This window comes from Rissa tridactyla, chromosome 14 (assembly GCF_028500815.1).
Source record: "Rissa tridactyla isolate bRisTri1 chromosome 14, bRisTri1.patW.cur.20221130, whole genome shotgun sequence".
NCBI lineage: Eukaryota > Metazoa > Chordata > Aves > Charadriiformes > Laridae > Rissa > Rissa tridactyla.
In genome coordinates this window covers 12,558,137-12,585,147 of record NC_071479.1, presented here as the reverse complement: position 1 = coordinate 12,585,147, position 27,011 = coordinate 12,558,137, and the positions used below count along the sequence as shown (strand labels likewise).

Genomic DNA, 27,011 nt, shown 5'->3' with positions numbered 1-27,011 from the left:
TCGGTGGGTGCAGCTGAGACATCAGAGTGCTGTGACAGCGGATCAAGCCGAGCCTTTGACGCTGAGGTAGCTGGAAGACACTAACTGCTGCTTCTGTTCGAACAGATGGAAAGGAGCAGCAGCTGGCTCTTAGCTAGTGTTTATTCAATGGCCAGCAATGTCATATGTAGCTTTTTTCTCACGTTTCATGCCAGCAGAGAGCAAAATGCTTATAAAGGAGAATAGTGTCATTAGCCCCACTTCAGATAATGGACCAGGAAACGCTGGGAAAGAGAGCTTGGAGTCACACAGGATGCAGAGTCAGGAGAAGCCTGCTTTTTTGAGTCCCAGTCCAGGTTTCACCAATTACCTCTCGGTTAATGAATCTGACTGTACACAACACAAAGATGACCCGGGAGTTCACAAGGTAATTCAAGCCTGAAGTACTTACTTCTCCCATCTCTGCAGCAGCCAGTCAGGTCTGCTGGAACACACAATATCCCCACGGACACTGAGGGCTTAGGGAACTACCCAGCAGCTTTGTGTTTTACTTACACACACTTGGTACGCAGGATCCTGAAAAGGTGGCTATAATCAATAGTATTTCAGTCCAACCGCGGAAGATGGTGTTGGCTTCGGGAGCCAAATACACCTTTGTGACTACTCAGGAGGACACAGAGCCATAGCGAGTCTTCTCAGTCAATAAACAAAACTGTTTTTCTGCTAATGTTTTCATAGGTGCAGGAAAAAATGGAGGGTTGCATCTTAAAAGTAAATCTTTATTACTGAGAGAGAGGGACAGCCGCGTTCTGAGATATTTAAGCAGAGACACACAGCTCCACGTTATGGCCAGTGGAGTTTTAAGGCTCCGCCATGGCGCACATTGGAGGGGAGGCCATTCTCAGAGCACGTGGTGGCGGGCAGGGAGACAGAGACACGCCAGCAGCAGAAAGACTTTTTTGATCGATTGTTTTTAACTCTGCGGACTTGTCCTCTGGACACTATAAAGGAAGCATTCCCAAAGTGTAGAAGCTCAGTTAAAAGCAAAAGTGAAGAAGTCAGAGTTTTGAAGCCTCACTGATGCGACACCTAGGCCACAGAATTCAAACCCACCGCAGTGAGGAAACGCGGAAGGAGCAAGGTTAGCTGGATGCTGCCCCTCAGATCCGCACCAATATCTTGCGAAGACAAACGAACCTAAAATTGTAAGGAAAGACAAACCAAGGCACGCAGAGGAGAAAGCACATCTTACCAGCAAAGGGGTGGAGCGAGGAAGATGTTTCTGCAATAGTCCTGAGAACAGACTGCAAACAGGCATGCCACGCATAGCTAACAGTATGACTGAGAGACAAGGCATCATATGATTTGCAGGGGTCTTGAGCAACACGCAGCTCTTTGAAGATGTTTACAAACCTGTCCAGAAGGTGACGGTACTTCTTGTTTATTCAGCTGCTTCTTTGACCTGGGTTTTATGCTTGGTTTTCCCACCAGGCTCTCCGTCAGGTCTGAACTCAGACCAAAGCTTGCTGGATCCTTACAGAGTTTCTCGTAGATCTCCAGCAAACAGTACGCATCTGAAGCTGAAAAAAATGGAATATGAGCCTCAGCTGGTTTCATTCATAAGCAAAACAGAGGCTTTCCTGCTGCAAGGAAGAGCCCTCACCTTTGTAAATGCCACTGAACACAAACAACTTGTGAAGCTCCAGATTACTCGTGTCATACTCTGCACTCTCACTGATTCAGTGAGCACCACAACCCAACAGACGACCACAAAGAGCCACAGCAGAAGGCCTCAAAAAGCGACAGGCCCTCTGCTGTCTCTGACTCTAACGTAATGCAAATGATAGCGTGCTCGTTCAAACCACCACGTACGATAGCTTCAGCCAACCCACTTTACACTCTATTGTTACTGAGCAGCGGCTTGCCCACGGTTTATTACCGTATCTCAGCTATGGGAAGGTAACTTCCCCATTAGATGTAATATCTTAAAAAGTAATAACCAAGTTGTTTGCAATCACCTGCCCACACGCACTGCCGTGCGGCTTTTGTTCCTTGCAACGGGAACCGTCTAAGTCTCCAAGCCAGTTTTACAAGTCCTAGCGATTAACTTTTGTGGGAACTGTGTCAGCTTCAAGGATAGCTGAATTTAACAAAGGGCTGGTTCGCTTCAGTAGACTGGCCTTTGATGCCCCAGGAAAAGATTTAGCCCCAGACTTCTGACTCTGGGGTAATCGGCAATAAACTCCACTGGTCCCTTCACCGTACCAGTTCTGTGCCGCAGACTCGGACACCATGTCTACCCGTTCTTAACCCCGCTTTAACAAGCACTTCACTATGACAGATGAAGACAGCGCTTGTTTCCCAGAAAGGCTGTGAAATGAGGCAGAAGGAAGTGGACCTTCTTCCTTTCAGTTACTGAGAGGAATTTCCACTGAGGTGATGTTTCATCGGATGAAATCTGCAAAGCACGGGAATTCTTTCATAAGGGAAATAATGAATCACTGGACAGTTTAAACTTCAACCATTAAAGCCATGTCCACAAAAGGACAAACATGACATGTGCTGGCTTCTCTGAACAGGAACTAATCTGCAAAGCCATTTTCTTCCTTTGCTACTTAACAATTTTCCTGGCGACAGGCAACAGACAAACACAGCCTGTAATGAGCAACCTGTAGCACCTTGCCACAGAGTCGGTGACCAGACCTGCGTAGAGGATCTGTTCCTCCCGGAGAGGCCGTTTCTCCCAGTTAGACAGCTGCTCTGTTTTATCCAGAGGTTTCCCCAGCACATGTTGCACCAAGAGGCTGAGTCCTTTCTCCGGCTGCCTGAACCCTCTATCCTCAGAGCTCTGCTCCGGGGACAGTACATCGACCTTCCAGCCACCCCTCTTCCAGTCAATGGAGCTCTTCTGCAGCTGACGGAAAGAAAAAGATATAAAACCCAAAGTTATAAAACAACTTCTACAACAGCTCCTATTCCAGCGGGTGGGGCCCACAGCAACCCTATCATTTTTATCTCTTGCCTGGCATATTGAATCCCGTTGTCTCAGACGAGGGCTGGGATGGCATTAGATATATATGGCGTCTGGTTATTTGTTTAACAAACGCACTTGCTGGAAAGAAATCTGTTTCATAGCCAAGGAAGGAAAAAAAAAGTGCATTATCGTAGAGCATTGCATCAGAGCGACGGGGCCGTGCCTGACTTTGCGGAGGTTTGCAGGGTGCTCAGCCGTGAGGCCGTTGGAGACCTACTCAATGAAAGAACAGCAGCGGTAGTTCAGCACCTTTCTCCTGGTTCCGGTGAGAAAAGGTATTCCTGTAACACAATGGGCAACAGCCTTCCCGCAGTTGCCATTTCTCAGGTTAAACTGAGGCAAGAGCTGTTGGCAGGTACTTCAGACCCTGCAGCACTTCCCAGGTTGAGCTATCAGTCCCAACGATCTGGGTTCACCCCAACCCACAGCCTTAAACACACTCTGCAAATTTTACCCATTAAAATGGTTGTCCTTAACATCCCTGCAGACTGCTGACAGCCCCTGTGTGCTCACCCAGAGGCAGCTGGACTGCAGCTGAAGGGAAATTCCTGTGCTGAACCCACCAGCAGCCCTCCTGAAACGTTACGAGTTCTCCACAAATCGTGAACTCCATAATATCCGCTTCAGTCCTGCATGATCTTGGAATATCAGAGCTTCTACTAGAATTTACTCTTACCGAGCTCACGTATGACCTGTGCTCAGAAACATCATCCTAGACGAATGAAGCTGTATCTCCACTTCAATTGCTTTTTCACAGCTTTTATAATGGCTATGAAAAAAGTTATTACTATATCAAGCTCTGACTTTTTAGCTGATAAAAACAAAATACTTCTGTCTTTCTTTACGGAATCATGTTACCCTCAAAACCACAAGTGGAAAACGTCTGTTTGCTCATTTAGCCGTCTCCCTGCTAATACAGGACACAAAAAGACAACGCTGTGAAGTCATGGCAGTTATCTACGAGCACACACAGGAGACTAAATTTTCCATATCTTCCCGTGTCCATCCTTACTTGTTTGTCTACTTTGAGTAGGTCCACCACACCTCGCGCTTGCTTATCCGCGTCTTTCAAAGCAGACCATGTGGCTGCAAGGGTGTTAAGGTCTCCAGACATCCCATAACCTGGAGAAAAAAGAAGCCCAAATCACACAGATAGGAAAACTCAATCACGGCTAATGCTCTGCAGCTTTTTCCAGTTCAGAGTCAAGATGCTGACAACATATGATTAAACATTGGTGGAAAGACTGCTCGGATAGGGAAGAAGGCAAGCTCTCGTCCCTTCTCTTCCTAAGACATACTCTCGCAGATCAAGATTGGGAGAGAAGACATAGATGAAAAATGCGGAGTTTAAGCTCAATTTACTTATAATCTGCTAGGGCGGCGAAAGGCAATTATGAATTTGAACTCCAGGTTTAACAACTCCTGCCAAACGCCTCCAAACAGAATGCAAAACCAGGTATGGTAAGCTGGAGAGCTCTGCTGTGCAGCACGGTGGCTTTGGGACAGGGCCAGCAAATCCAGAAAGCTCCTCATGACAGATCTCCCCAGACCACTGAAGGCTGGGTGCAAGCTGGGGTTTGGTATGGAACTAAGACAATCCCAAGCCCGAGAGAGGAGGCTAAATCAGAAATCTTGGGTATGGCCTGAAATGGGGAAACATTTATATCATTCCCAGTTACACTGGTCACTCTGCTTCCTGGCATGGCAGTATTTGAACGCCCAGGCCTACAAAAGCTGGTCCCATGAAGTGGACTGAGAGAATGACAACCCCAAGAAGACCTAGGAATTGGACAAAATCATCTGTGTAAAGACCAGAGGCAGGGAGAAGAGACGCGTGTTACCTAGTTTAGTGATGGCTGCATCTGAGTAGAGCATCTGGATGAAACAGGGAAGCTTCTCCTTCTCACCCTCGGCCTCAGCTTGCTCAAGGAGCCGCGGCAAGTCAAGCAGGAACACCTCATCCTTCAGAGCGATTTGAAGGAGGGAGACGCGAGGCTTCCCAACCATGCCGAATGAAGGCTTCCACTCCATGTCAATGCCAACAACCTGCCCGGGCTGCAACACAGACAAACGCCGCCTTCACTTAAGAGACTGTCTATGCTTGAACGTAGCCTGGACAGTCCCGGTCCAGAACACAAGCGTTTCTCTTCCATCTCTTTGCTACTGTGCAAAATACTACAGAGACAAGTAACTTTCACAGCACACCTGAGTTCCCCTGCAGGGACCTTTCCTCGCACAGCAATTCCCAATCAGACAAGCCTAAAGGAAGCAGCTCGCCTTGACTTGGGGAGGGAGCCGTTCGACGGCAGCGGCCCACATACAGCCCCGCGTACCAGCCTGCTGTGAAGTTTCTGCTCCTTGACCCTGCAAAGTAAATGCCCAAGTAACACTCACCTGCAGCACCTTTTCCCAGCACCGCAGGGTCTCTTCCCACGTCTGCAGGAAGTGAATATTCGCCCGTGGAATAGGAAGCTGGTAATAATCCTTCTTCTTACTCTCTTCGTAATTGTCTGCTTTCGCGGCCTCTTCTACCCTGCACAGAACCAGATGCAACAGCTTTAAGCCGGGCAATGAGAGGAAATCCTGGACTGGAGGAACATCAGGAAGTCCTAAGCCCCCCATTTCACCCGGGCCCTTTAGTTCCCTCTGCCACGCAATTCTCTCTCTTACCCTCTCTTTCCTCACTTTCCCTGTAATCTCAGTCTCTTTCCTCTTGACTCACCTTCTCTTTCTGTTCCTGCCACAGAAACGGCGCTGCGTGCGAGACCTCACCACGCACGTGCACCGTACCCGCCGCAGAGAACACCCAAACCTGCACTTGCCCGGTCCCCAGTGCTCAGCTCTCTTTCCCAGAACTGATACAACTCGGATGACGAAGTTGGGCAGCTGTTTCCATTTTGGGAGATAACACATTTTAGATTTACTGCTTTTTGCCCTTGAGGTTAACATGGAAGTCTGCTAGCTCCCACGGTGTAATACAGAAGAGAGGAGTCAGCTCGGACCAGCTCTGCGTCCAAACAGGAGCTTCACGCTTCCCCACAGCAGGAACCGGCTCAGAACGGGACTCTCAGACCGCTCCACGCTACGGTCCCTGCCAGCTGGGAACGGCTGGATCTGCCTCATCGTTTCATAGTGACATGGCTTGGGAAGGCCTCAGGGCCCTCCTGGTTGCTATCCGGCTTCTTCTCCACCATCCCCTTCCCTGTAACGTGGCCACATAGGTTGCACAAGAATATTCGTCCCACGTTGCACAGGGATGAAATGAGGAAAGTTCAGAAATAAAGTTTCAAAATCTTCTACATTCAAGGGAAAACAGCCAGCCGAACCCTCAGACCGAGTGCCTTGCTCGTGCTGCTCCCTCCAGTTGGGTTTCAGACGGCACCGCACAGAGAAATTCAGGATCTCTGTATTCACACCCTGGGAATGCTGGAAGATGCCTGCAGAAATGAGCGAACTGATTGCCTACAACAGGATCTTACACAGCACATTTTCTTCGCAAAATGCAGCGCAGCCTCTCAAAATGGCCTTGTAACTGGAAGGTCAGCACATTGCGATGGTGTCTCAGCCAGATGATGCAATCAGAGGAAAGAAACTAATAAAAAATATCCAGCTATTTTGGACATATCACAAATTTCTGGATAGTCTCTTTCCCATAGAGACTTGAAATGGTTTATTATTTGAGAAAATATTTACTAACCTTATGTTTAGGAGACTGGGTGACTAATTTTGTAGCACAGCAGCTTTCGCTGTACAAACACTCTTTTCCGTGGGTTTGTGTGCACGGAGAAGTCAATATTTGTGTAAAATATTTAATGAAGGTGTGCAGTCTCAGGTCTCCAGGAATATTCTCACCTACAGCGTTCGGGAGCCACATGTGGTGTGAGCCGTGGCAGAGACGATGTCATTTATATGCCGGTACCACCTTGTGTGAACACCCTCTCTGGGAACCCGCCGCTTTGTTAGCTCACTAAATAAGGCAGACAGACTGTTTTATTAGGTTCCATGGCTCCACTAATTTTACAGCAGCTACTGCAGCAGGGATCCCGACTGGATGAGTAAACCGAGGCCCAAAGGGTTTTGCTCATCTGTCACATCTCCTCATGAATGGCAGCCATCGGCACGACTTCACCCGTCCACGACACAGCCTTCCTGGAGCAGAGATGTAGCAATGGCTTTTATCTTCCTAGAGGCGCAGAGTCTGTGGCTAAGTCACACTTCTGTTAACCGCCCCTTTGTGTTTTGAGGGATTACGCCTCATGCAAAAACCTTCTGGCTCCCAACAGGCGGCTGGTGCAGCTTGAGGAAGGAGGAGGAGGCAGCTCCAGCGCGGCACCAGAGCTAAGCAGAAGCATGACCCAGACAGACAAGAGTTTCCTGTGCTCCAAGTAAGCCATGTACTGTCTGGAGAAGTGTCTCTCTGCAGACAGCGTTTCGAGGGTGATTACATCTGTGTCATATTTCCCAAGGTTACACGGAGCTTGAACACGAACCTGTGCAGATCTGCACTAGAGGAAAGACCAGACCCACGAAGCTCAGCGCCTGAGCCGTCCAAGGCCATCTGTGAGAACCTCACAAAATCATCAGCATGAAAAAATAATAATACACCGTGTTCTCATTCACCTGTTGTGTAATTCCAGTTAGCCCAATCTATGCTCCAAAAATATGGGCTTTACTTCTGAAAGCTGCAGGTTTTTTCGAAACGCCTCTCCCAGGAGCTGGAAATTTGCTGTAATGTTGAAGACAACAAACCTGATGATAAACCTGTTAGAGCGGGTAACCTCGCTCAGTCTGAGGCTTGGTCTTCTTAAAGTCATCTCCTTAAGCCTTGTGAGGGTCAGCATTATCCCGGCAGCCAGTGACAGATCCTGTTACCTGGAGTTCCTAATTCTGACATACGACACCAGGAGGAAAGTCCTGCACTAAGAACACAAGGTAAAAGGAAGCACCCAAATCATCTGCCTACGACCACATGTTCTGCAGTAACAGGAGAAAGCCCAGATGGTGTGAGGCAGCCGACGAGCACGGGCGTGCAGACTCCGGCAACAGCCATGCTGAGAGGGACCCTGCCCCTGCTTCTCACACCAAGAGCACGGCGCTGAAAGCGTCCAACTCGCTCCCCAGGGAGCAGGGATCATCGACTTCCTGCTGGCTTTATTCCTCCCCAAACATGCAATGTATGATGTCATCGACTCCTCCTGGACACAGAGGCCATTTCAAATCAGAGTCAGACTTCCATCCGTACACTGAGAAGTTCAGCTCCATGGAGGACGTTGCTCCCTCGTACTAAAGGCTTCAAGGGCATTGTTTGCCGGATGCTGAAGATACGGGCTATCGGCTTGCAGAACGCTGTGAATAGTTACCTCTTGGGAGTGGTCAAGAGTTTCCCCCAAATTTTCTTCTAATCTCACCTGGCTTCCAAACTAGAAACACCAATCTCCACGCTAAAAAAAAGACCCAACGCATTTCACCCGTGAGGGTAAGAGAGAGACATCAAGCAAGTGGCGCCACGTCCAGCCAAGCACAACACCCTGGAATACGCTGACTGATGTGTACAATAGTGGAAGAGTCCTAAGGGACCCCAAAATTATCACTGCTTCCTCTTTTCTATTTTTGACAAAAGCCTTGGCTGTACCTGGAAGCACGCGATTGCTCCTCGAACAACAGCAAGGCTTTGAGTTATGCTGCACCCCAACCACACAGCCCAGAGCTCTCCCCCATTTGCATTGAGCACTCCGGAATAAGTCCTCTTCTGTGCACAGAATCCAATTAGATGAATTCCTGCACATGAATGAGCAGAGAAAATGCTGCTCGATGGTAGCAGGCCAGCCAGGTGAGCGTGTAATTACTCTGAACCCAAGGACTGTGGTAGCCTGCAGCCTTGCAGGAGTTCGGCTCCCGAACACGCGTGGGCACAGAGGCTACCGGGCTGTGTGCTTGCGGGACAACCAGCCAGAGCTCATCCAGCCCGAGCTTCAAGGCAGTATCACCTGCAAGCTCTGCAGTTCCTCAAGACTTGCAGTACCCTGCAGACGTGCAGGCCTTTCTGAAGGAAAAAAAAAAAAAAAGGTTTATAAAAGGGTGCCAAACACGGCTACCTTTGAATGCCATGTTTGAACATCTCATGGACAGAGACAACGAAGCACGGCAGATACATCATCACTCACATGAGTATAAAAGTGAGTTACTGGGGCTCAGCAAATCATTTGCATTGAGTCATTTTTTCAAATACAGCCTTTCTTCCTCCATTCGGCACAGCTGAGCAACTGCCTGGGATGCTGCTGTGTGAAGAGGACGATCTTGGGCCATCTTCTCGAAGAGACACAGCACAGAACACCCCGAACCAGAACGACAAAGCCCTGGTACTCCTCTGGATCTAGCTTGCTGTGGGGATCAGACAGCTCCTATCAGTTTAGGTGGCTAAATGCGTCTTCCTAAATTTTGAGCCTCTTTCCAGCTTCACATAGCTTTGGCTTCCCACCGCACAGAACCCGGCCACCCTCTTCCCTCCACCTTCCCCTCCGACACCAGCAGGTTCACAGAGATCCTTGGCTGGGGCTGTTTGCACAGTTCTGTGCACTTGAAATCAAGGAGTTGTAAGAACCCTTCTTAATATGAGGATTTTTCCACACTTCTTTTGTACCTCTGCCTTTGTATTCGTTTCAGGTCACGCAACAGGATGAAGCTCCCATCGGGGGAGGAACTGCGGCTACTGCGGCCTGATCTGCCGCGTACAACATGTGGTCCCAAAGCAGGAGAGGAACCATGGCACTGTGTCATTGGGATTGCATTACAGGAAGAAGAGCGGACAGAGCCTAATTGGGGGCTAAAGGCTTCTTAAGCTCACAGAATCACAGAATCGTAGGGTTGGCAGGGACCCCTGGAGATCATCTCCTCCAACCCCCTGCCAGAGCAGGGTCACCCAGAGCAGGTGGCACAGGAATGTGCCCAGGCGGGTTTGGAATGTCTCCAGAGATGGAGACTCCACCACCTCCACCACCAGCTCACTTGGTAAATTTGTGCTGGAGAGTCCGGTTTTACCCCAACTTCAATTAACGCGACTCTTCTGGGATCTGACCCCAAATGTCAAAAATTCCCATTACTTCTGAAAGCTTCGGATGAAGCAAAAGTTACAGACTGGCATGAAAAATGGCTTATGAGCTGTCAAAGGAGGAAGAAAATAAATACAATTAGAAAAATGTAAGGAACTTTAAAATTATTTTCTTGGCCATAAGTCTTCGAAAAGGCATGAAAGCAGACTACAGTACAGTGGGGGATGCAGATGCACACGTAATCAACTCGGTAAAAGAGACGCATACTCAGATCCTACCCACATCATTTCATTTGCGTTGTCGATCTGGCAAAGGGAGCCTGAAGACCCCTCTGCAGCGCGAAGCAATCTCATACGGCTTCTAAGTGTTCGGCAGTGACTTTAGCGTGTACCTTTTACAGACTTTTCCAGCCTTAAGAAAAGCAGCACGTACGTGGCCAAGATGTGATCTGAGTAAATGGAGGAAGTTTTTGCAAAATTATCTCCCTGAGGAAGCATTATGGCAGATTATTTTAAGCAAATATGTAGTCCTTGGATGATAAGTAATCTACGTTGAAAAGGCATGAAACAGAGTATTTACCTCTCTTGGATCTGAAGCTTTTGAAGCTCCTCAGCCACTCCGTAAGGCAGCATCTCCTTGGGCAAATTGTAGCGTTGTGCCCATCTTGCCGCTGCGTTCAAATCACAGTAACTGATTATCAACTGTATCAGGTGCCCTTGAAGCCACCGATTCTCTCCAACTGTGCTCTGCAAGGAATCCAGGGGGAAGGAAGACTGTCAGCGCAATCCCCATCACGGGTGTTTCCACCCCCCCCTCAGGAGACAGCATCCTCCAGGGGGTCCTGGGGAAGTGCAGAAAGGAGCGAGAATCCCCCCACTGCAGGAGCGATTTTGTGCAAACCCAGCAGTGCCGCGCTTCTCTGCCGAGAGCCGAAGAGCGCACAGTTTAACTGCGGGCTCAGCAGGGTACTCGGGTGCCCTCGGCAGCACGGCTGTTTGCTCAGGGAACACCACTCTGCAGGTGCCGCACCGAGAAACAAGGGTAAAACAATGCCCCTGACAGCCTGGCTGACGACTAGCGTGGTATTTGCTCAGACACTGATTGTATCAAGTAAAATCCGAACTGGTGACTGAACAAACAGTAAAGGTCTTTGGGCTCTTTAGGCAGGTAATTACAGGAGGGGTAAGAGTTTGGATTGTTTTGGTCTCATTTTGTGCCTGTGCATAGCCCTGAAGCGATGTCCTGGGAGAGGCAAGAGGATGGCTCAGTCTCTCTCCGGGTAAGACGGCAGCACAGGGTCTCCTCCAGCTTTGGGAGTATTCGCACGGGGAACCCGGAGTGCCAGCCACACAGGGGTTACGGGTAGGACGCATCAGTGAAGCTTTCCTGAGCCACAGCCTGTGGTGTTCAGAGCGAGGAGAAGGCTGGCTCACCCGCCTGCAGCCCGTCTGCACGCACTGCTGTGAACACGGGGGCACCAGGTCCCTCCCCCCGCAACACCAACAGCACGCGGTGCGGACAGACGTCCCCCGCAGCCAGCACGGACCAGCAGCACCGCAGACGGGGTGCAAGGTGCGCGCGGCGTCACCCTGCAGCGGAAATAGGTTATGCGAACTGTGCTCCAAAAGTCCTCCTTTATCCCCACCGATCCTAAGAGGAACGTGGAGCAGTCGCTCCAGCTGTGAAGACCTAGGGTTGGGTGCAGGAAATTCCTCCCTCAGTGCCTATTCAAGGCCTCTGTGGATGTGACAACGGGATCATTGCTTCCGCCACACGGACAAACACAACTATCCCGAGTGTCACCGCAGGAGCCTGCCTTACGCACCTGCAGGCAGGGAGGGCAGTTTGGGACGTTCCCTGTTCCCAGCAGTTTTCTGGCAGAAGGAACGTGCGCCGGTGCCTTAGCACCCTGAGGAGCCTTGCGGGCACACGCACAAACTCATGGCTAAATGTGGTTTAAGCCCAAACACCCAGCTGCGAGCCAGCGTGGCCGGGGCCCGGCAGGCTGCCCAGCCTGGCAGGAGGGAGCAGCTATTGGCAAACCGGGCCCAGAAGAGCCTCCACCGCGACAGCTGGGTTCACCGGAGCCCTTTTGTCTTGTTCACCCTCTTGGCTGCTGCCCTCTAAGGGGCTGTGGCACAGCAGCTGTAAGCGCAATACGGACACAGTGACACCGACACTGTCACAACAGCTACACGGGGGTGGGAATGACCCGCTCCTCCTGCCCGGCCAACGCGCCTGCGCTTGCAAACACCCCGGTGCCACTGCAGCCAGACCAGCAGCTCCCTCCTCTTGCCAGACGGATTTACTCATGGATCTGCCTTAGAAGTTAACCTTGTCAAGAAAACTTAATTGCTAAAACAAGTTGAAACTCTACGTGGTGGCTCAGGATCTGTAGCTCTACGGCTACGTTGCTGCTGGCCCTGCCAGCAAGCATTTTTCAGCGCAGCGAAATGCTCAGACGCACACTTAAAGTCAGTTCTCGCCCTCCATCTCTCCTTCGCTGCCCACCAAACTGCGGCTGCAGGGACAGAGTCTGCTCCAGGGACTGGCGGCACCTTGCTCTTTCTGCGCTGCGTGTACAAACACGGCCCCGGCGGGGTGGGAGGCTGGGCACCGGGGCCTCATTCCTCACATTCCTGCAGTAACTAAAAGGTGAGAAGTTGCCTTCAAAGCAGACACCCTGCACAGAGATCAGGAAACAAACCTGTTGATGGCCCCAAGGTAAAAGGGAAGGAAAAAAAGAAAAACAAAAAAGAAAGAAAAAAAAAAAAAAAAAGAATGACCCACCCCGTAGAGGTGCAGGAAGGGGTAGAGGCTTGGCAGAAAATCCAGAGAGATCTGGCATCCCAGGTAGCGCACAGGAGAAGCCAGTCTGCTCACGAAAACTGCTGCCTCAGCACAAAGTCTACACCCCTGCGACTTTGCCAAATGCCAAACCACATTTCTTCTCATGCGTATGTGGAAGAATATTTTTACTGCTGCTCCCAAGAGGCTGGTGGCACCGTGTCAGCGGGACGGGGGTCCAGCTGCTGAGCAGGGCTCTGTTCTGGGAGAGGGGCAGGAGCGGGAACCGCGGGAAGGGGCCGAGCAGGAAGGGAGAAGCTCTCACATTAAAGCTTCTTGCCCTCTACATTTCCTCCCGAATCTTTCCTCCCGGCGGTGCCAGTCCTGATAGTTTGGGCATCTCCCACATCTCCGCCTCCCGCAACCGAGCTCAGCCAAGCACCTAACACGTGGGGGGGGGCTGAATAACTCCTCCTGCGCGTCTGCCAAGCCACTTCTCAGAGTCCTTCCCGAAAAGAACATATTTTCTTATTAACATCACAGAGCAATTCCCTCTTCGAGCTTCCCCTGTGTCCTTCCTATTGTCTTTCTGCCTTTTTTCTAGAACACAAAGCCTTTGGGGTTGGATCTCTCTTCAGTTCACCCAAAGTAAATTCTCAATAAATCTCATTATGTCAGCTTTATTTCTGGAAATAATGAGGTGCAGATTTTTATTTTTTATTTTAATGATAACAGATTTATTCTTTCAACCACAAAAACAACTCTGGAAAGAAGGTTAATCTCTCCAGAGATATTACATCTTGCATTCTGAAACGGAAAATAGCTTTGTTTGTTTTTTTACTGAAAAAACCCAACATTGCTATAAAGGGGAAAGGCTTCCACCGCAACAGCTTTGCAAGAAGCAAGAATGTGGAAATTTTGGCCCCAGAAGATGTGGGCACAGATGCAGAGACAAATGTTCCACTAGGGATGACGTTTCATGTGTTTTGTTTTCAGTAAACGAACACTTTTCAAGAGGAAACTGGCACAGTTGTTCTGATCAACACCAGCGACACCTCCGAGCAGGAGAAGATTATGCAGACCATCAGGCTTCTTCACATCCCTCTCTGAATTCTAGACATATCATACGTTCTTTAATCCACAGGCGCACAAGAAAACTCCTGACAGCACCAACAACCCATGATTAAAGCTTTCCAAAACGACTGCTGCAGATTTACCTACCCGTAAATCCTGTTCCTACCCAGTCCGGTGCCTTCCAGAGCTCACCACCAGCAGCGCGGAGCGAGCTTAGGCTGTCCTGAGCTTAACCCAGAGCAGCAGCAGTTCCTCCATTACTATCAACAATCTGGGATCCAGAGAGCCAACATCTTGTCTGGAAGCCACCCTCGCCAACCCTCGATTACTTTTATCTGTGCGTGTTAAATTGCATTTCTGTCAGAAACAATTCTTCACTTTCCCTCAATATCTTTTACCGGAGAGCGAGGTTATTCACACCAGTGACACTGGCTATTTGCAGAGTCAGATTTTAATTTAACTTTTGAATGTCTTGGCCAATTTCCCCTGTTCTCAAGTGCTTCCAAAAACAACAAAAAAAATCCTGTGAGTGTAGAGAAAATGTCAAGTAGAATATTTTAGAGCCAGCAACTTTAAAAGGGAAAAAAAACCCCACAACTGGGCTTTGAAAGGACAAACCCACTGCACGCAGCGGAGGACACCAGCGGCATTTCTAAATTCCCCGCGGAGCTGCAGGTCCTGTGCGGATCCCTTTGTCTGAAGATTCCCTGGGACATCCTACTGTGTTAGTTTTATTGTTAATCGATTTTTTATTTGTGCTGGAGATCTCTGCTTTGACGTTAGCACCATTTGTACCCTATGGAGAGATGCTGCAGCTGCGCCTCATCGAAGGCAAGTCCTTTTCGCATGAGATCGGAGCTGGGACCCCCAGCGCCAGCTCAGCCCCGGGTCACAGCGTGGTCCGTGAGAGAAGGGGGATCCTGACTTCGGGGTCTCCTACAGAGATGGCACTCGGATGAAAGATGCCAGCTCTCCCCACTCTCACTTCTGAAGAGGGTTTCTTGTGAAAGCGGCAGGCCGCTCACCCACGGCCACCGCACAAAGCCAGAAGCATGAGAAAGCCCTGCTTTCTCACCACTTGAGCTGCTCCCTCCTCACAGGCACTGGCTACTCAGATGCACTAATTTATGAACTGAAGAAGAACAAAATAGCCTCCATTCATATCCCAGAAGACTGACTTTCAGATAGCAATCAGTGCGTCATTGACAGAGCCACACTTCAGTGTTCTGGAGGCCATTACCACATCAATGGTGGGGAAGTGGTCTTTCTTCTCTCTTTCAACAAAGCTCTGGCAATGTGGCTCCCTGGGGCATGTTCACACTACCTAGCTCCAGCTTTGTGAATCAGGAGACTCAGCTTCCCAGCCTCCCCACGCAGGGCAATTCAGAGGAGTCTAACTTACAGGATCATTCGAACAGATCCGGGCAAAGGCAACTCTCAAAGCCAACTGGCCTCTTGTACTGGGGTTCCTCACAAGGAGCTTATTGTTCCTGGGCAACCTGACCGAAGCTGCTGGCCTGTGATGAGTAGCTAGGACAACGTTGTGTGACGAGATGCATCTGGCTCCATTTTTCTTTCTGCAGCTCTCACAATCTTGCCAACGCAATTTCTCCTTCAGAACTCCAGACACCAGTACCAAACGGCAACCAGAAGAAGAATGTTAAGGTCTGTTAAAACGGACCAACTGACTGCCCAGCCAGCTGCGGCTTAGCCGGCAGGTCGAGGGAAGGGATTACTCCCTCTGTGCTGCACTTGTGAGACCACCCCTGGACACGGCACCTGGTTTTGGCAGCCCGGTGTAAAAGAGATGCTGACAAACGGGAGGGAGTTCAGTAAAGAGCGACCGAGAGGGTTGGAGGACATGATGGCGAAGGAGAGGCTGAGGGAGCAGGGCTTGCGCAGCCTAGGGAAGGCTAAGTTGTGGGCAACAGGAAAATACAATTGCGCTTTTCAATTTTATCATGGAGGATCACAGAGAAGATGGAGTCAGATCCTTCCAGAAATTCCAACCAGGCCTAAAGGAAAAAAAGATGACAGTGGCTGAACACTGCAATGGGTCCAGAGGGGCTGTGGAACCGGGCAGGGCCCTGCAACACCTTCTCTAAGGCAAGTTGGCCTTGCTTTGAGCAGGAGGGCAGAGAAGAGACCTCCACAGGCTTCTTCAAACTGAAATGAGCCTCTGATTCTGCGATTAGCACTGCTGCGCATTCCCCAGCACCGAGACTCGTCTCCACACAGACAGGCGGCTTCTTGCAGCAACTGCTGCTTTCAAGTTCCAAGCACCTCCCGGGTGAAGAACACCCAAGATCTCATCTACCCAGAATACAGGACGGTCCTGATCACGCTCAACAGTACTACACAGAGATCCAAATACATTTCCTGCATTGGGATTCCTTCCAAATTGATGTCAGGCGGCCCCTGAGGGAAGTCATTCATCTTCACCAGATGAAGTCATCACGTCTCCAAAATCTGCTCATACTGCCGCAGATGAGAGAAGGTATATAGTAGAGGGAAAGAACAAACTCTGCTTCCAAAGCCACATCTGAAGAGAAAGTATTTTCAAAAAATATTAAGCCAGAGGTTGAGCCGTATTTTAAACACGGCGTTGGACATCCTTTGTACAACCTTCCCCCAACTCACAGAGCCACGTAACAGATAAACGGCCTGCTGGCAACGGCTCCGCTTCGCAGGGCACACGTCACTTCCCACTTCAGAGGTGAAAGGCTCTGCTCTCAACATTCTACCTCAGTGAGTCTGACACAAACATTACCAGATTTCACTTCGGTAGGTGACCAGACATGGATATCAACGGTTCTTGTCTGGAGAAGGCACAAACCCAGCCAGAAACTGAGGTTTAACGGGGAGGGTGCAATACTCAATAACAAGAGTGCTCCTGCGTGCCCCAGCGAACCGTCAGCCACACAATCCCCGGATGCTTCAGGGAGGATTTAGTGAAGAGGGCACCACGATACACCTGTGAGCCGGTAAAGCTCAGCGCCGACACTCAGTCACGTTACCCGCCAGCACACAAATGCCGCTGCGCTAATGCTGTCCTGAAAAGTCAGCTTTTACTCTCTGATGGGTCACTGCTGCTGTGCTTGCCCAACGGCATTAGCCAAGGGACCCGCGCCTGCGCTCCTCGCTGCGGTTCAGACACAGGTCCCGGGAGGGCAGGCAGCCTGACACTCCCAGGGGCAGCCTGAGGCCGCGGTGGTACCAGTGAGTCGCCCAGTGCCACTTGTCTTCGGAGCCATGGACCAGTTCACGCTCTTGTTTAGCAGTGTAGGTGCAGCCTGACACTCTGGGGACTTTCCCAGTGGAAACTTTTTATTTTAACTCGCAACTTTTTTTCCTCAACTATATCCCACAGCTCCAGGGATGCCGATACACAAAATCAGGGTGCGTTCACCCGCAGTACTTGTTCTCCCCTCCATTTCTTGTTCAGGGAATGTCACCGACGTGTGTCTTTAATGAGCTACAGAGCCAGGCTAACCCTATTACAAGAACCTTTGTTTAGAGAGAGAAATAATTGCATGACATCCATTAAAAAACCCCCAGAAATACAATTCCTTAACAAGTAGATTTTTGCTTTTTGAGATATAATTTCTTTTTCCTTCAGTTCAGCCTGAAGTCTGTCCTGAGGGTCCCTGCTTCTCCCTGAAACACCTTTCTCACAATCACTCCAGAGGCGGCTTGTAAATTCTAACCTAACCCTGGCCCCAGAGCTGCCGAATATTATTCATCCCAGGGATCAGCAAAGGACCAAGGACTTGTTCTGAATACATAAGCCACACAGTTTTTGATACGCTTCCAGATTTCTCACACCTCTTGGTCCCACGATGGCAGGCTGGAGATATTTTCTGGGAGCATTCCAGCACTTGGCAAGACTGAAGATGAATGAGGATGGGGAAATTGGCCAAACTCTTTCAGAGCACCAAGTAATATGTTACTTATCACAGTAGACGCTTTGTCTAAGCCCAGTAACACAGTGCATTGAAGACAAACTGGCAACCCTTATCTTCCCAGTGTATTTTGAAGTAGCATTTATCTATCTGCCTTTTGTCATTATGTCAAACACACACACACGAACAAAGTCTCACTGTGGCAAATGGCAAATGCTGCTCTCCAGTTTAAGAAAGTGAGGGCTCCCATCATATACTGCGCGTTGGGTGACCCGCGCTGCTGCCGAGGTTCACTGAGCCTGGTCCTCGTGTGACCCAACAGCGTTTCTCTGGCCTCTCAAGCCTAAGAAGGTTTAAACAATTGTCAAGCACTTTCATAAACTTTTTCAAAAGTCACCATTACATAACTCTATTTTGGTTTCTGTCTGGAAGCACGGAAGCCTGCACGAGGAAAATAGGACATTTTCCATTAAGCTACGAGGCTGCCCGAAGGATTACTATTAAACATGATTATTCCAAAATCCAACTTAGCAGAAGTGTCCGACATCCGCTCGTACTACCAGATCTGTCTGCAGGAGCTCCACTCCAGCGACAAAGGCACAGCGAGGGACCGCAGCGACAGGCGCACGCTGCCAGAGAGCGACAGCGTTGCGGGGACAGGAGCAGAGAAGCAGAGCACCACTGCACCCCAGGGCTGCGCGAGCTGCGGATCCGTAGAGAACAGCCCGCAGGAATGAAACCGCTGCCGCTGTGTCTCCACTGCTGCTGTTAAATGAACTCCTGGGCTCACTCTTCAGCAGTTTGCCGGGATGTACGTGAGCTGAAGCCACCACGACGCCTTCCCGTTTCTTTTGGGGAGCCCTAATATTAACTCTAACAAGCCAAACTAGTATGCCAATTAACCCAACCAATCACTCAATCAAATGTTCCCATACCCAGGCACGTACATCATGAGAATTCATAAGCTCCATCTTCCTTTCCCAAAAAGTCGTGGAATTCCAGCACAATTACTCCCCAGCGGGGTGGGAGGATTTACCGCTCGGGTCCAGCCAGTGTCAGCTCCCCACGGCCGAAGCAGACTGTTCAGGAGGAAGGATCTTCAGACGGGGGAAGAGCCTCAGAAACCTCTTTCTTGTTCTCTCCCTACTCCATTCTCCCTTGTAAGGTCAAATCCCAAGTTACAAAGACGAGCAACAAAGCAGGAACGTCCTGTTACTTGGTCCTGGCTCTGGATTATTTTAACAGCTTTCTGTAAGGGTCCTCCTACACCAGGATGCATCGTTACTCTGCCCACACTTGTTCCTGATGTACGGCACTTCCCCTCAGATCTGCACTTTTCTTGTGGAAACAGCTGCATGAAAGACTGGTCATCACGGAGACCCAGGTTCTCACCTGTATCACTACCTTAATTAAAAGGCCTATAAGCTCTGAAGCGGAATTAACTTCAAATCATGGCCAAAGAACAGAAGCAGCAAGCTCATTTCTTTGCTCTCTTTTTAAGCCAGCCTGAGCTTCACTGACACCAGACTTCCTCGGTCTCTTCGCTGCTGCCGCCGCTTCACTCCTGGGCAGGTTTGTGAGAGCTCCTGCCCTGCCTTGGAAAGCCCTTCTCCAGGCCACGCCGGACCTCCTCACCGATGCTCAGGGGGCTACTTCATCCATCTTCCTCATCGCTGGGCCTTCTGCTCACACCTTGGGCTCTCCGCTCTGCTCCTGGGTCTGTTCCAGCCCAGGCTCGCTTCAGAACAGTTAGGAACTCGCTTTTAGGTTCTTTTCTCTCTAAGAACACGCTAATGTGGCATTCCCAGCAGGGGACGTTTTTCTACTTACTAAAAGTCTTCAAAGTGAATAAGCAAAAATCTTGACGATGGAAACGCTCGCTCAGGAGTGCTAACTCTTCCCATCGTTAGTCTCTGAAAAATGGATGCCCACAGGAAAAACAGGGGTTACCACTTATTTCTATTTTACCACGCACAAACCTCATCTGGCTCAACGCCAAAGCAGTAATAAGTATCGTTGCAGGATCTTTACCAAAAGCAAAGCTTGGCAGTAGATTTTTCTCCCCTTTAATCTCTTTTGGTACCTTTAAACTCCCCGTGCTTTTTGTTCTGAAGCAGAAATGCTCGAGAGGGTTGACTGAGTGAACTCTGAAATTCACACCCTGGCAAACTGGACTGATTTCCTAAATCCATAATTACAACGTTCCTCAGAGATATGCATTCTTTCAGAGCGAACAAGGGAAGATTGGTTTCCTGTTTCTTCCCATTTACATGACTTCTCCGTCAAGAGGAACTTTTTTTTTTATTTCTAAACAATCCTCTGTTTATGCGGTTCTCTTCTTGGCAGGGAACTGGTGAACTAATCTCGCCTAAAAGTATAATACAGCCAAACTATCAATTGCAAATAGCCCGAGCATCTTTGTGCCAGGCAGCTGATTTGCACAGGCCTTTAGAATCCCGTATCTGTCCGTGGAAGCGCTCAGACAGGTACCGAGCGATTACAGGGTTTTTAAATAACCTGGGATGATTATTGACTGACGGAGTAGTTTTACTGCCACCTGGATGAGAACATAAGGGTGGATCTGTGCGTGCGTGTGAGTACGTACAGGGCTTAAGACTTTAGTAAAACTGGGCAAATGTAGCCCCTACGTAGCACGTAGGAACTACTGGCAGAAACTACTGCAGGGCAAGAGTATCGCGGTTCTCCTGCCACAGAGCTGTCTCCCACTCGCAACCAGAAACACGTGCGGAGCCCTGTCGACAACCTGTCTGCTTCCCACTTTCACAAGGGCAGTGAACACAGCCTCTCCTGCTGGGCTAGCGGGCAAGCTCCGTGTCCCATCCCTGTGTGCCTATTTCTGCCGGAGAGGCCGAGGGCAGTGCTCTTGATAGGGTTCCCTTTGTCTTAGAGCAAAAGGAACACGAGGATTTGCTTGTTTTAAGGGAGGCTGTCCCCACTTTCACTTTGCGACATACAATCCTGTAGCTGATGCAGTTTGGAGTCAGGAACAGGTATCCTGGAATCGACTCCATTAGACTCCCAATGCAGCTTTCAAGGACCTTGTATGTTCCATATGTTCCTACAAAGTTTTGGATGACAGTCCTTCCTGTATTGTTTCCTACTTCTCCCATTTGGCTGAATTCAGCATACCAGCAGGGCACACCAGTTCAGTCTAACCGCTTGCCGACGCTCTTAACTCTTTAACACTGACCTCTCAACCTACAGCCATAAGCCAATTACCCTCTGGTTTATGCCAACCAAATCTCTTTCTGATGAAGCTGTGCTTTCGAATGAATGCACGCTAGTGAGAGAAACGTAATTACACCGCTTAGCAGCAGGCTAGGCCTGCCTGGTTGCAGGGCCTTTAAGGTCAGAAAGCATCTCTAACGTACCAAAACAATTTAAAGGAGATTTTTCCCCGCCCCCGTGTATTCTCTCCGGTTCCCTTTCTTCACTCTCCAGTAATTAATATGCCTGCACATAAAGGCTATTTGGCCACGACTTTTAAAACTGAAGCCCTGAGCTTTCAGAGCGATTACTTGCCAATGTCTCAGCGCAGCAGCAGACAGACACCAGCTCCCACGAGCTGCTGCCGACTCCCCAGAGCCTGGCCCTGTGGATCCGCACTTAAGCAAACGTGAGCTGATTTTCCAAAGTTGTTGAGCAAACACATCTTCCATCACGCCAGAGAAATTCTGGGGTAATTTTTTAAAATGTTTGTGACAATTTGGCAGGTAGTACAGAAAACAACGGCAGCTTTTCTTAGCTTCTTTGTACCTACTGTAAAATTCCACCAGAATTCGTTAGTATGTTTGTGCTTAACCACAACTTATTTATCTAGAAATGGCTGGATTTGTTACAAATAAAACTAGCATAATTATCACTAGGCATGCCAGCCCTCCAGGTCTTACAGAAGATAACCCTCTCTAAACCACGCAGGAGGTGTTTCCATTTAACTGTATATATCATCCTTTGACAGACCTTTCCTTAGACAGCAAGGCACGGAAGACACGGCACGTTTGGCTTTTCCCATGTACGTCTCCCACAACAGCTGTGGGTTTGTTAAACGAGAAGTTCCCATTTCTTTCAGACCAACGGTGCTAACTTCATTAGTACAGATGCATATTTTACTGCTCTCTATCCAGAAAGCAGCACGTAACTGAAGAATTACGTTATGCTGTTCCTGAGACAGCCACAGATGTGCCTGTTTTCTGCATCAGCCCTACCAGTGAGTCCTTTTGCTTCGCAGCTGATGTTATTTTAACAATCAATAAATACAGGACACCATTTACAAACTGAACTGAAAAATAGAAGGAAATCTATACTTTGCCTGCTACTTTGACTGCCCAGTTTTTCCATGGTTTAATATTCCCTTAGGTACAACATACTTTACATCACATTGTGGCTGTACGTTCTCCCCAGAGACCTCCACCAGGAACAGTAAATCTAAAGAAAAAGGCACGCGGCAAAAGCAGAGGGATTGTTAAAGCTGAGTTTCTGGTCAGTCCCTGAACAGGGGACAAAACGCAGGAAGAGGAATGAAAGGAGCGACGGGAGCAACAAGTGGACACTGGGGGAAGAAAGACTGCCAGTCCTCCACTGCCAGAAAGCAATTCCCTCAGTCCTGGCTCCGCAAGACAGACACCAGATCTTCAACCTGTCACTGCTCCAGGCCTAAATACCATCTATTTTGCGAAAGGGAAACGGAAAACAAACAAACAAACAAAAAACCTTCTCTTTTTTAAACAGCAGCTGTTAGGAAGCTGCTTGAAGTTGTGGAAAGATAAATGCAATTCTTTTGTAGACAGCGTAACAGGCAAAGACGAGGAGCAGCTCCTGCATATTCATACCCACGCCCGCACCGGGAGCTACCCGGGCCCAAGTGGGGCAGCTCCCGGGCGCAAGCACCCTGCTGCAGCAGCGCAAGTAGAACCATGAAAATTTATTTCGGCTGATGTTTCCTCCCTGAGACTTTTAAGGCCAGAAGGAACAAAACCAATCACCCACTGGTTCTAATTTCCTGCTAAAAAAGAGGCCATAAAGACTAGCAAGGGACTCCACACAACGGCTGGTTAAACTAGTTTTGGTTTCTACCTTCCAGGAAAACAGCCAGTCTAGATTTGACGTCTGAGTGATGAAATCCATTATATCCCTGAATAAACAGTTCACTCAAACACAGAGTGAAGGATAATTTGACATGCAGACTTATTCTGAAAGACATGTCGTTTATTTATCACCTCCTGAATATCATTCCCATTTGCATTGCACAGATTGCTTAATTCCCTACAGATATTAAGTTCCTCACACGACAGGGATGTTGCTGTCCTCAAAACAATCTTGAGGCAATTTAAAAGTTTGCCGAAACTGCTGGGGAAGGACACTAGATGTGGATATTTGCAAAGTGGCCTTTTTGACCTCTTGTCCTTATTAAAGATTCCCCAGAGCAGGATTACTGGCCAGGTGTTCAGGCCACAAAAACTTTAAAAAATAATTGCATTCTGCCCTTTAAATTCCCCTTAAAATTTACCTCCTTGAGTATAACAGCTATTACATTTTATTCCAGAGGTAGTTACATTTTAATTGAGGTCAAAATGGTCCTGTACAGAAAGAGCGCATTAGGATCTTGGCATCAGTCATTGAGGGCGTTTGCCATTTAGGAATTAATTGGTTAAATAAATAAGATTACATCAACTCCTTGCTGTAGCGTAAGGTAATTTACACCTATTAAGGACCAGGAATTGCCAAAGTTTTTCAAATGTGTTACACATAAAGGAGGGCACTTTACTTTTATGCCTTCTGTTTGGGCAGATTTCTGAATGTTATCTGAATACTATCTGCAAAGTAGCACAAAAACCTTAGAATTTTAGTGGAACTAGAGTCATACATTTGCTACGAATTACTAGCATCTCAGCCCTGGTCACCCAGAGAACGAGCTGGCACAGTGTCTGATTTTCATGGTCAGAAATTTTAAAATAAATAAGTTATCTCACTGCCACAGCTGGAGAAGGAGAGGAGATTAGCTGCAGCCTCTCCCAGCGCTGACCACGGAGAACAGCTGGCTCCAGGGCTCATCTGCTCCGTTCTCATGCAAGAGCAGAGCAGACGGAATAGCTGCACAACAGGGGCCCCGAAAAAACCACCGGCCGCTTTTTCTACGTGCTGTATCCCCGTCCCCTTCTCTCAAGTCGCACGCACCAAACCGAAGGACAGAGTGGTGCCAAGCACCCGCTGGCAAAAGGGCTGGCTGACGAGCCCCAGCTGACGATGGGTGCCCAAAGAACGAGTTCCATCTTTTCAAGCACCAGCGCTTTTCCCGAGTCTTAGTTTTGGAAGGGGTTAAGATTTTTACACTTGAGAAACTAAGGGACAGTTGCCCGTGCAAACGCTAGCATAGAAAGTGTTTAGATTTGGCAACGAAAGGCCCTTTGGCTCGAGGTCAGTAAAAGTGGAAGCACCATCTCTACCACCCCGCTCTCCCAGACACCTTGCCGAACAGGTGAGGGTAACACTGACAGTCCTAAATAAACTCACCGGTTTTAACCCTGCCCAACACTGATTCTAGTTTTGGCCCCAAGCAAATTGCTACGTTGCCGTGCACCGTCACCCTGTTCTGCTCCATGGGAGAAGGAATTCCACCGCAGGAAGTCCAAATAAACACACAGATCCTTCTTGGGCCAGAGGACCCTGAGATAACATTTTAACTGGTTAGCTCTGCTGCAGTCAAACTTATTCTCTGCAAAAATACTCTGGACATTAGAATCAGCGAGCATGCGCCTTCTGGGCTCTGACTGTTCAGAAATAGCCGTGATGTTCTGCCGTTCCCCCTGCACGACCACCCGTCCTTTCCTCGTCCAGCTGAGTGTCTCCTGTGGGTGGCATCAGGGCCTCGGAGCTTCCCGGGCAGCTCTCTCCTGGCAGAGACGGGCACAGCTCCCACGTGGAATGGACCAGACCTGAAGGGCTGCGGGTCGTTCCACACAAAACGGGTGCTTTGGCACTAAGCAACCAAGCCTAGAAGGGCACAACTGCCAGATCACCCCCAAAACATCAGCGAGAACACTGCACACTGAAAGCAGGGCAGTAAAATACCAGCCCCTCCTATTCCCAAGCCCTCTGTTAAACCAGGAGAATTTCAGGTCGCCAAAACACAGGTGCCTGGTGCTATTTGAGATGTCCTCGGGCTCTAGCTGCCACCCAAGAAGGGAGTGCTCCCCGGTAGGTCCCATGTCATATTGCCAACCTTGTGCAAGTATCTCGGATATTATCTGACATCTCAAACACTGCTAGAGGTGATGTTTGCCATCAGAGTTGCTTCCCTACTATGCTCCTCATAGATATTATTGTTCTATATGTTCACTTTTTGAAGGCTTGGCAGATGATTGAAAAACGCCTTCCATGCCTTTTAGTCTCCAAGTGACTTTGTCCTGCAGAATTTCCAGGGAAACGTCAGTATTCAGTGAGTCCCTCTCGCTGGTGGCCAAGCGCTCTCTGCAGCCACCGGCAGGATGACCCTTCCTGAGCACGTCTGAACGCATCTCAGCTGTTCTGTGGTTGCTCTCCCCAAATCTACCATCTTTACGCAGCTGATTAAAGCTATGAAAAATATGAAGCGTGCAAAAATGGAAGCAGAAGGGCACACAGCAAAGCAGACAATAGGCTCATGCCCTGCCTGCCTTTTTTTTTTTCCTGCCTATCTACCATCAATATCCCACACACCTTCCCCTCTGCTTGTGAAGACAGGCACTCCGCGGCGTCTTTCCATGCAGCTCAGAATCGGTTAGGCGAGCTGATGAATAGCGATGCGGCTGGCACCGTGCAAGAAGAGAGCTCTTCCCCTCCCTCTGCCCTCCAGGTATCTCTGCTCGGAGAAGATGATACAAACGGCAGCTGCCCTCCTGGGCTAACCCGGCGTGCCAGCAGGCAGCGGTGATGCGGGCAGTTTCCCTAGGGTATGAAGAGGTTTTGATCCCTTTGCTTTCCCTCCTGCCTCCTCTGCCTGCCGACGGCTGCCATCCCTGCCTGCGGCACAGCCCGGACAGCAGAGCAGCAGCGCGGGCGCTGGCAGGCGGAGGGGGCAAAATCAGTTTGCTACAGGGCTGGGAACAGGTTCCGTTGGCCCCACAATTAACTAACGAGTTTCTGCCTTTTGTAGGAGCAGTCAGGATCACACCTTCAATTCATCCCACAGGGCAGGAACAGGAAAGTTCTGTGCTTGTACTGCTCAGGGCAAACAAAAAGAAATACCAGCCCAGAAACGTCTATCGCCCGCCATACGGAAGGTGACGTGACCGGCACCACCGCCCATGGAGAGGCACCGCCTGCACCAGGGCTCTCGACATCTACATCATTTAAGACTTTTGTGACGGCTGCAGCACCGAATTCAACAAAAATGGGCTTTAAACCCATGAAGACTTCCAGCCTCTTCAGACTTAAAATGGAAAAAAATATCCAAAAATTCTGAGACTTTGCCGTTGTGCAGTCTTTTGGGAGTCTTGGTTCCCATTCCCCAGGTGACCCAGAGGCCACACTCCATCCCCATCCTCTGCTTCCCTCCCAGCACAATGTGTCTTTAATACAGCATCGCAAGCAGAGCCTGGCAGATACAAACTGTCTGTGAGCCTGAACTGCGCGTACGAATGGGACACACAACACCCCCCCCATCTCTCTGCAGCTCCGCAAGGAGCCTAATGGATTTTTTTGGTCAAAACACATCAGGTCACAGGTGAAGCTCTGAGTGGAAAGTTGAACCTTTCCCTCATGTAAAGCCCGATCTTTCAAAAACAATAAAGTCACGGATAACCTTAGGTTTTCCACTGAAAACCAAACGCCGAGATTCCTCCTTTGTCCCTTTTCTGCTGTTGAGCGCAGCCGCGCTGCCAGCAGCGTGAAGCAGAAGCCAACCTGCACATGCCATGATTTCGGTTTCCTCCAGATGCAGAGGTACAGATTCTGATCGCTTTCAAGCGGTGCCAAAGACAGTAATCTCCGATAGCACTGAGAGTCAGGACTGATAACAGGCAAGTTTAAGCACTACTGGTGTGATAATTACATAGTTGTCAAAAATATATAAGTTGGCAGCACACAGAAAATACCAAGTGGGGAAAATTTTGGGAGAGCAAAGACGACCTTCTGCCATAGCCCACGACGCAGCTGAGCCCCGCGTAGCTCTCTAGGGAGCTGCCTTCC

The 27,011-nt window shown here is 49.3% G+C and overlaps 1 protein-coding gene across 7 annotated transcripts in view; it reads right to left on the bottom strand.

The window, feature by feature from the left end:
* The window catches only part of EXD3 (exonuclease 3'-5' domain containing 3), a 304,670-nt gene that overhangs the window by 147,973 nt on the left and 129,686 nt on the right, over window positions 1-27,011 (bottom strand). For all 7 annotated transcript variants that reach the window (XM_054220222.1, XM_054220219.1, XM_054220221.1 and 4 more), the window contains exons 12-17: window positions 10,642-10,808; window positions 5,408-5,546; window positions 4,855-5,068; window positions 4,026-4,135; window positions 2,683-2,893; window positions 1,393-1,559 (exon numbers count right to left, since the gene is read on the bottom strand). In XM_054220222.1, coding sequence (XP_054076197.1) covers window positions 1,393-1,559; window positions 2,683-2,893; window positions 4,026-4,135; window positions 4,855-5,068; window positions 5,408-5,546; window positions 10,642-10,808 — 1,008 coding nt within the window. The remainder of the gene's footprint in view (window positions 1-1,392; window positions 1,560-2,682; window positions 2,894-4,025; window positions 4,136-4,854; window positions 5,069-5,407; window positions 5,547-10,641; window positions 10,809-27,011) is intronic.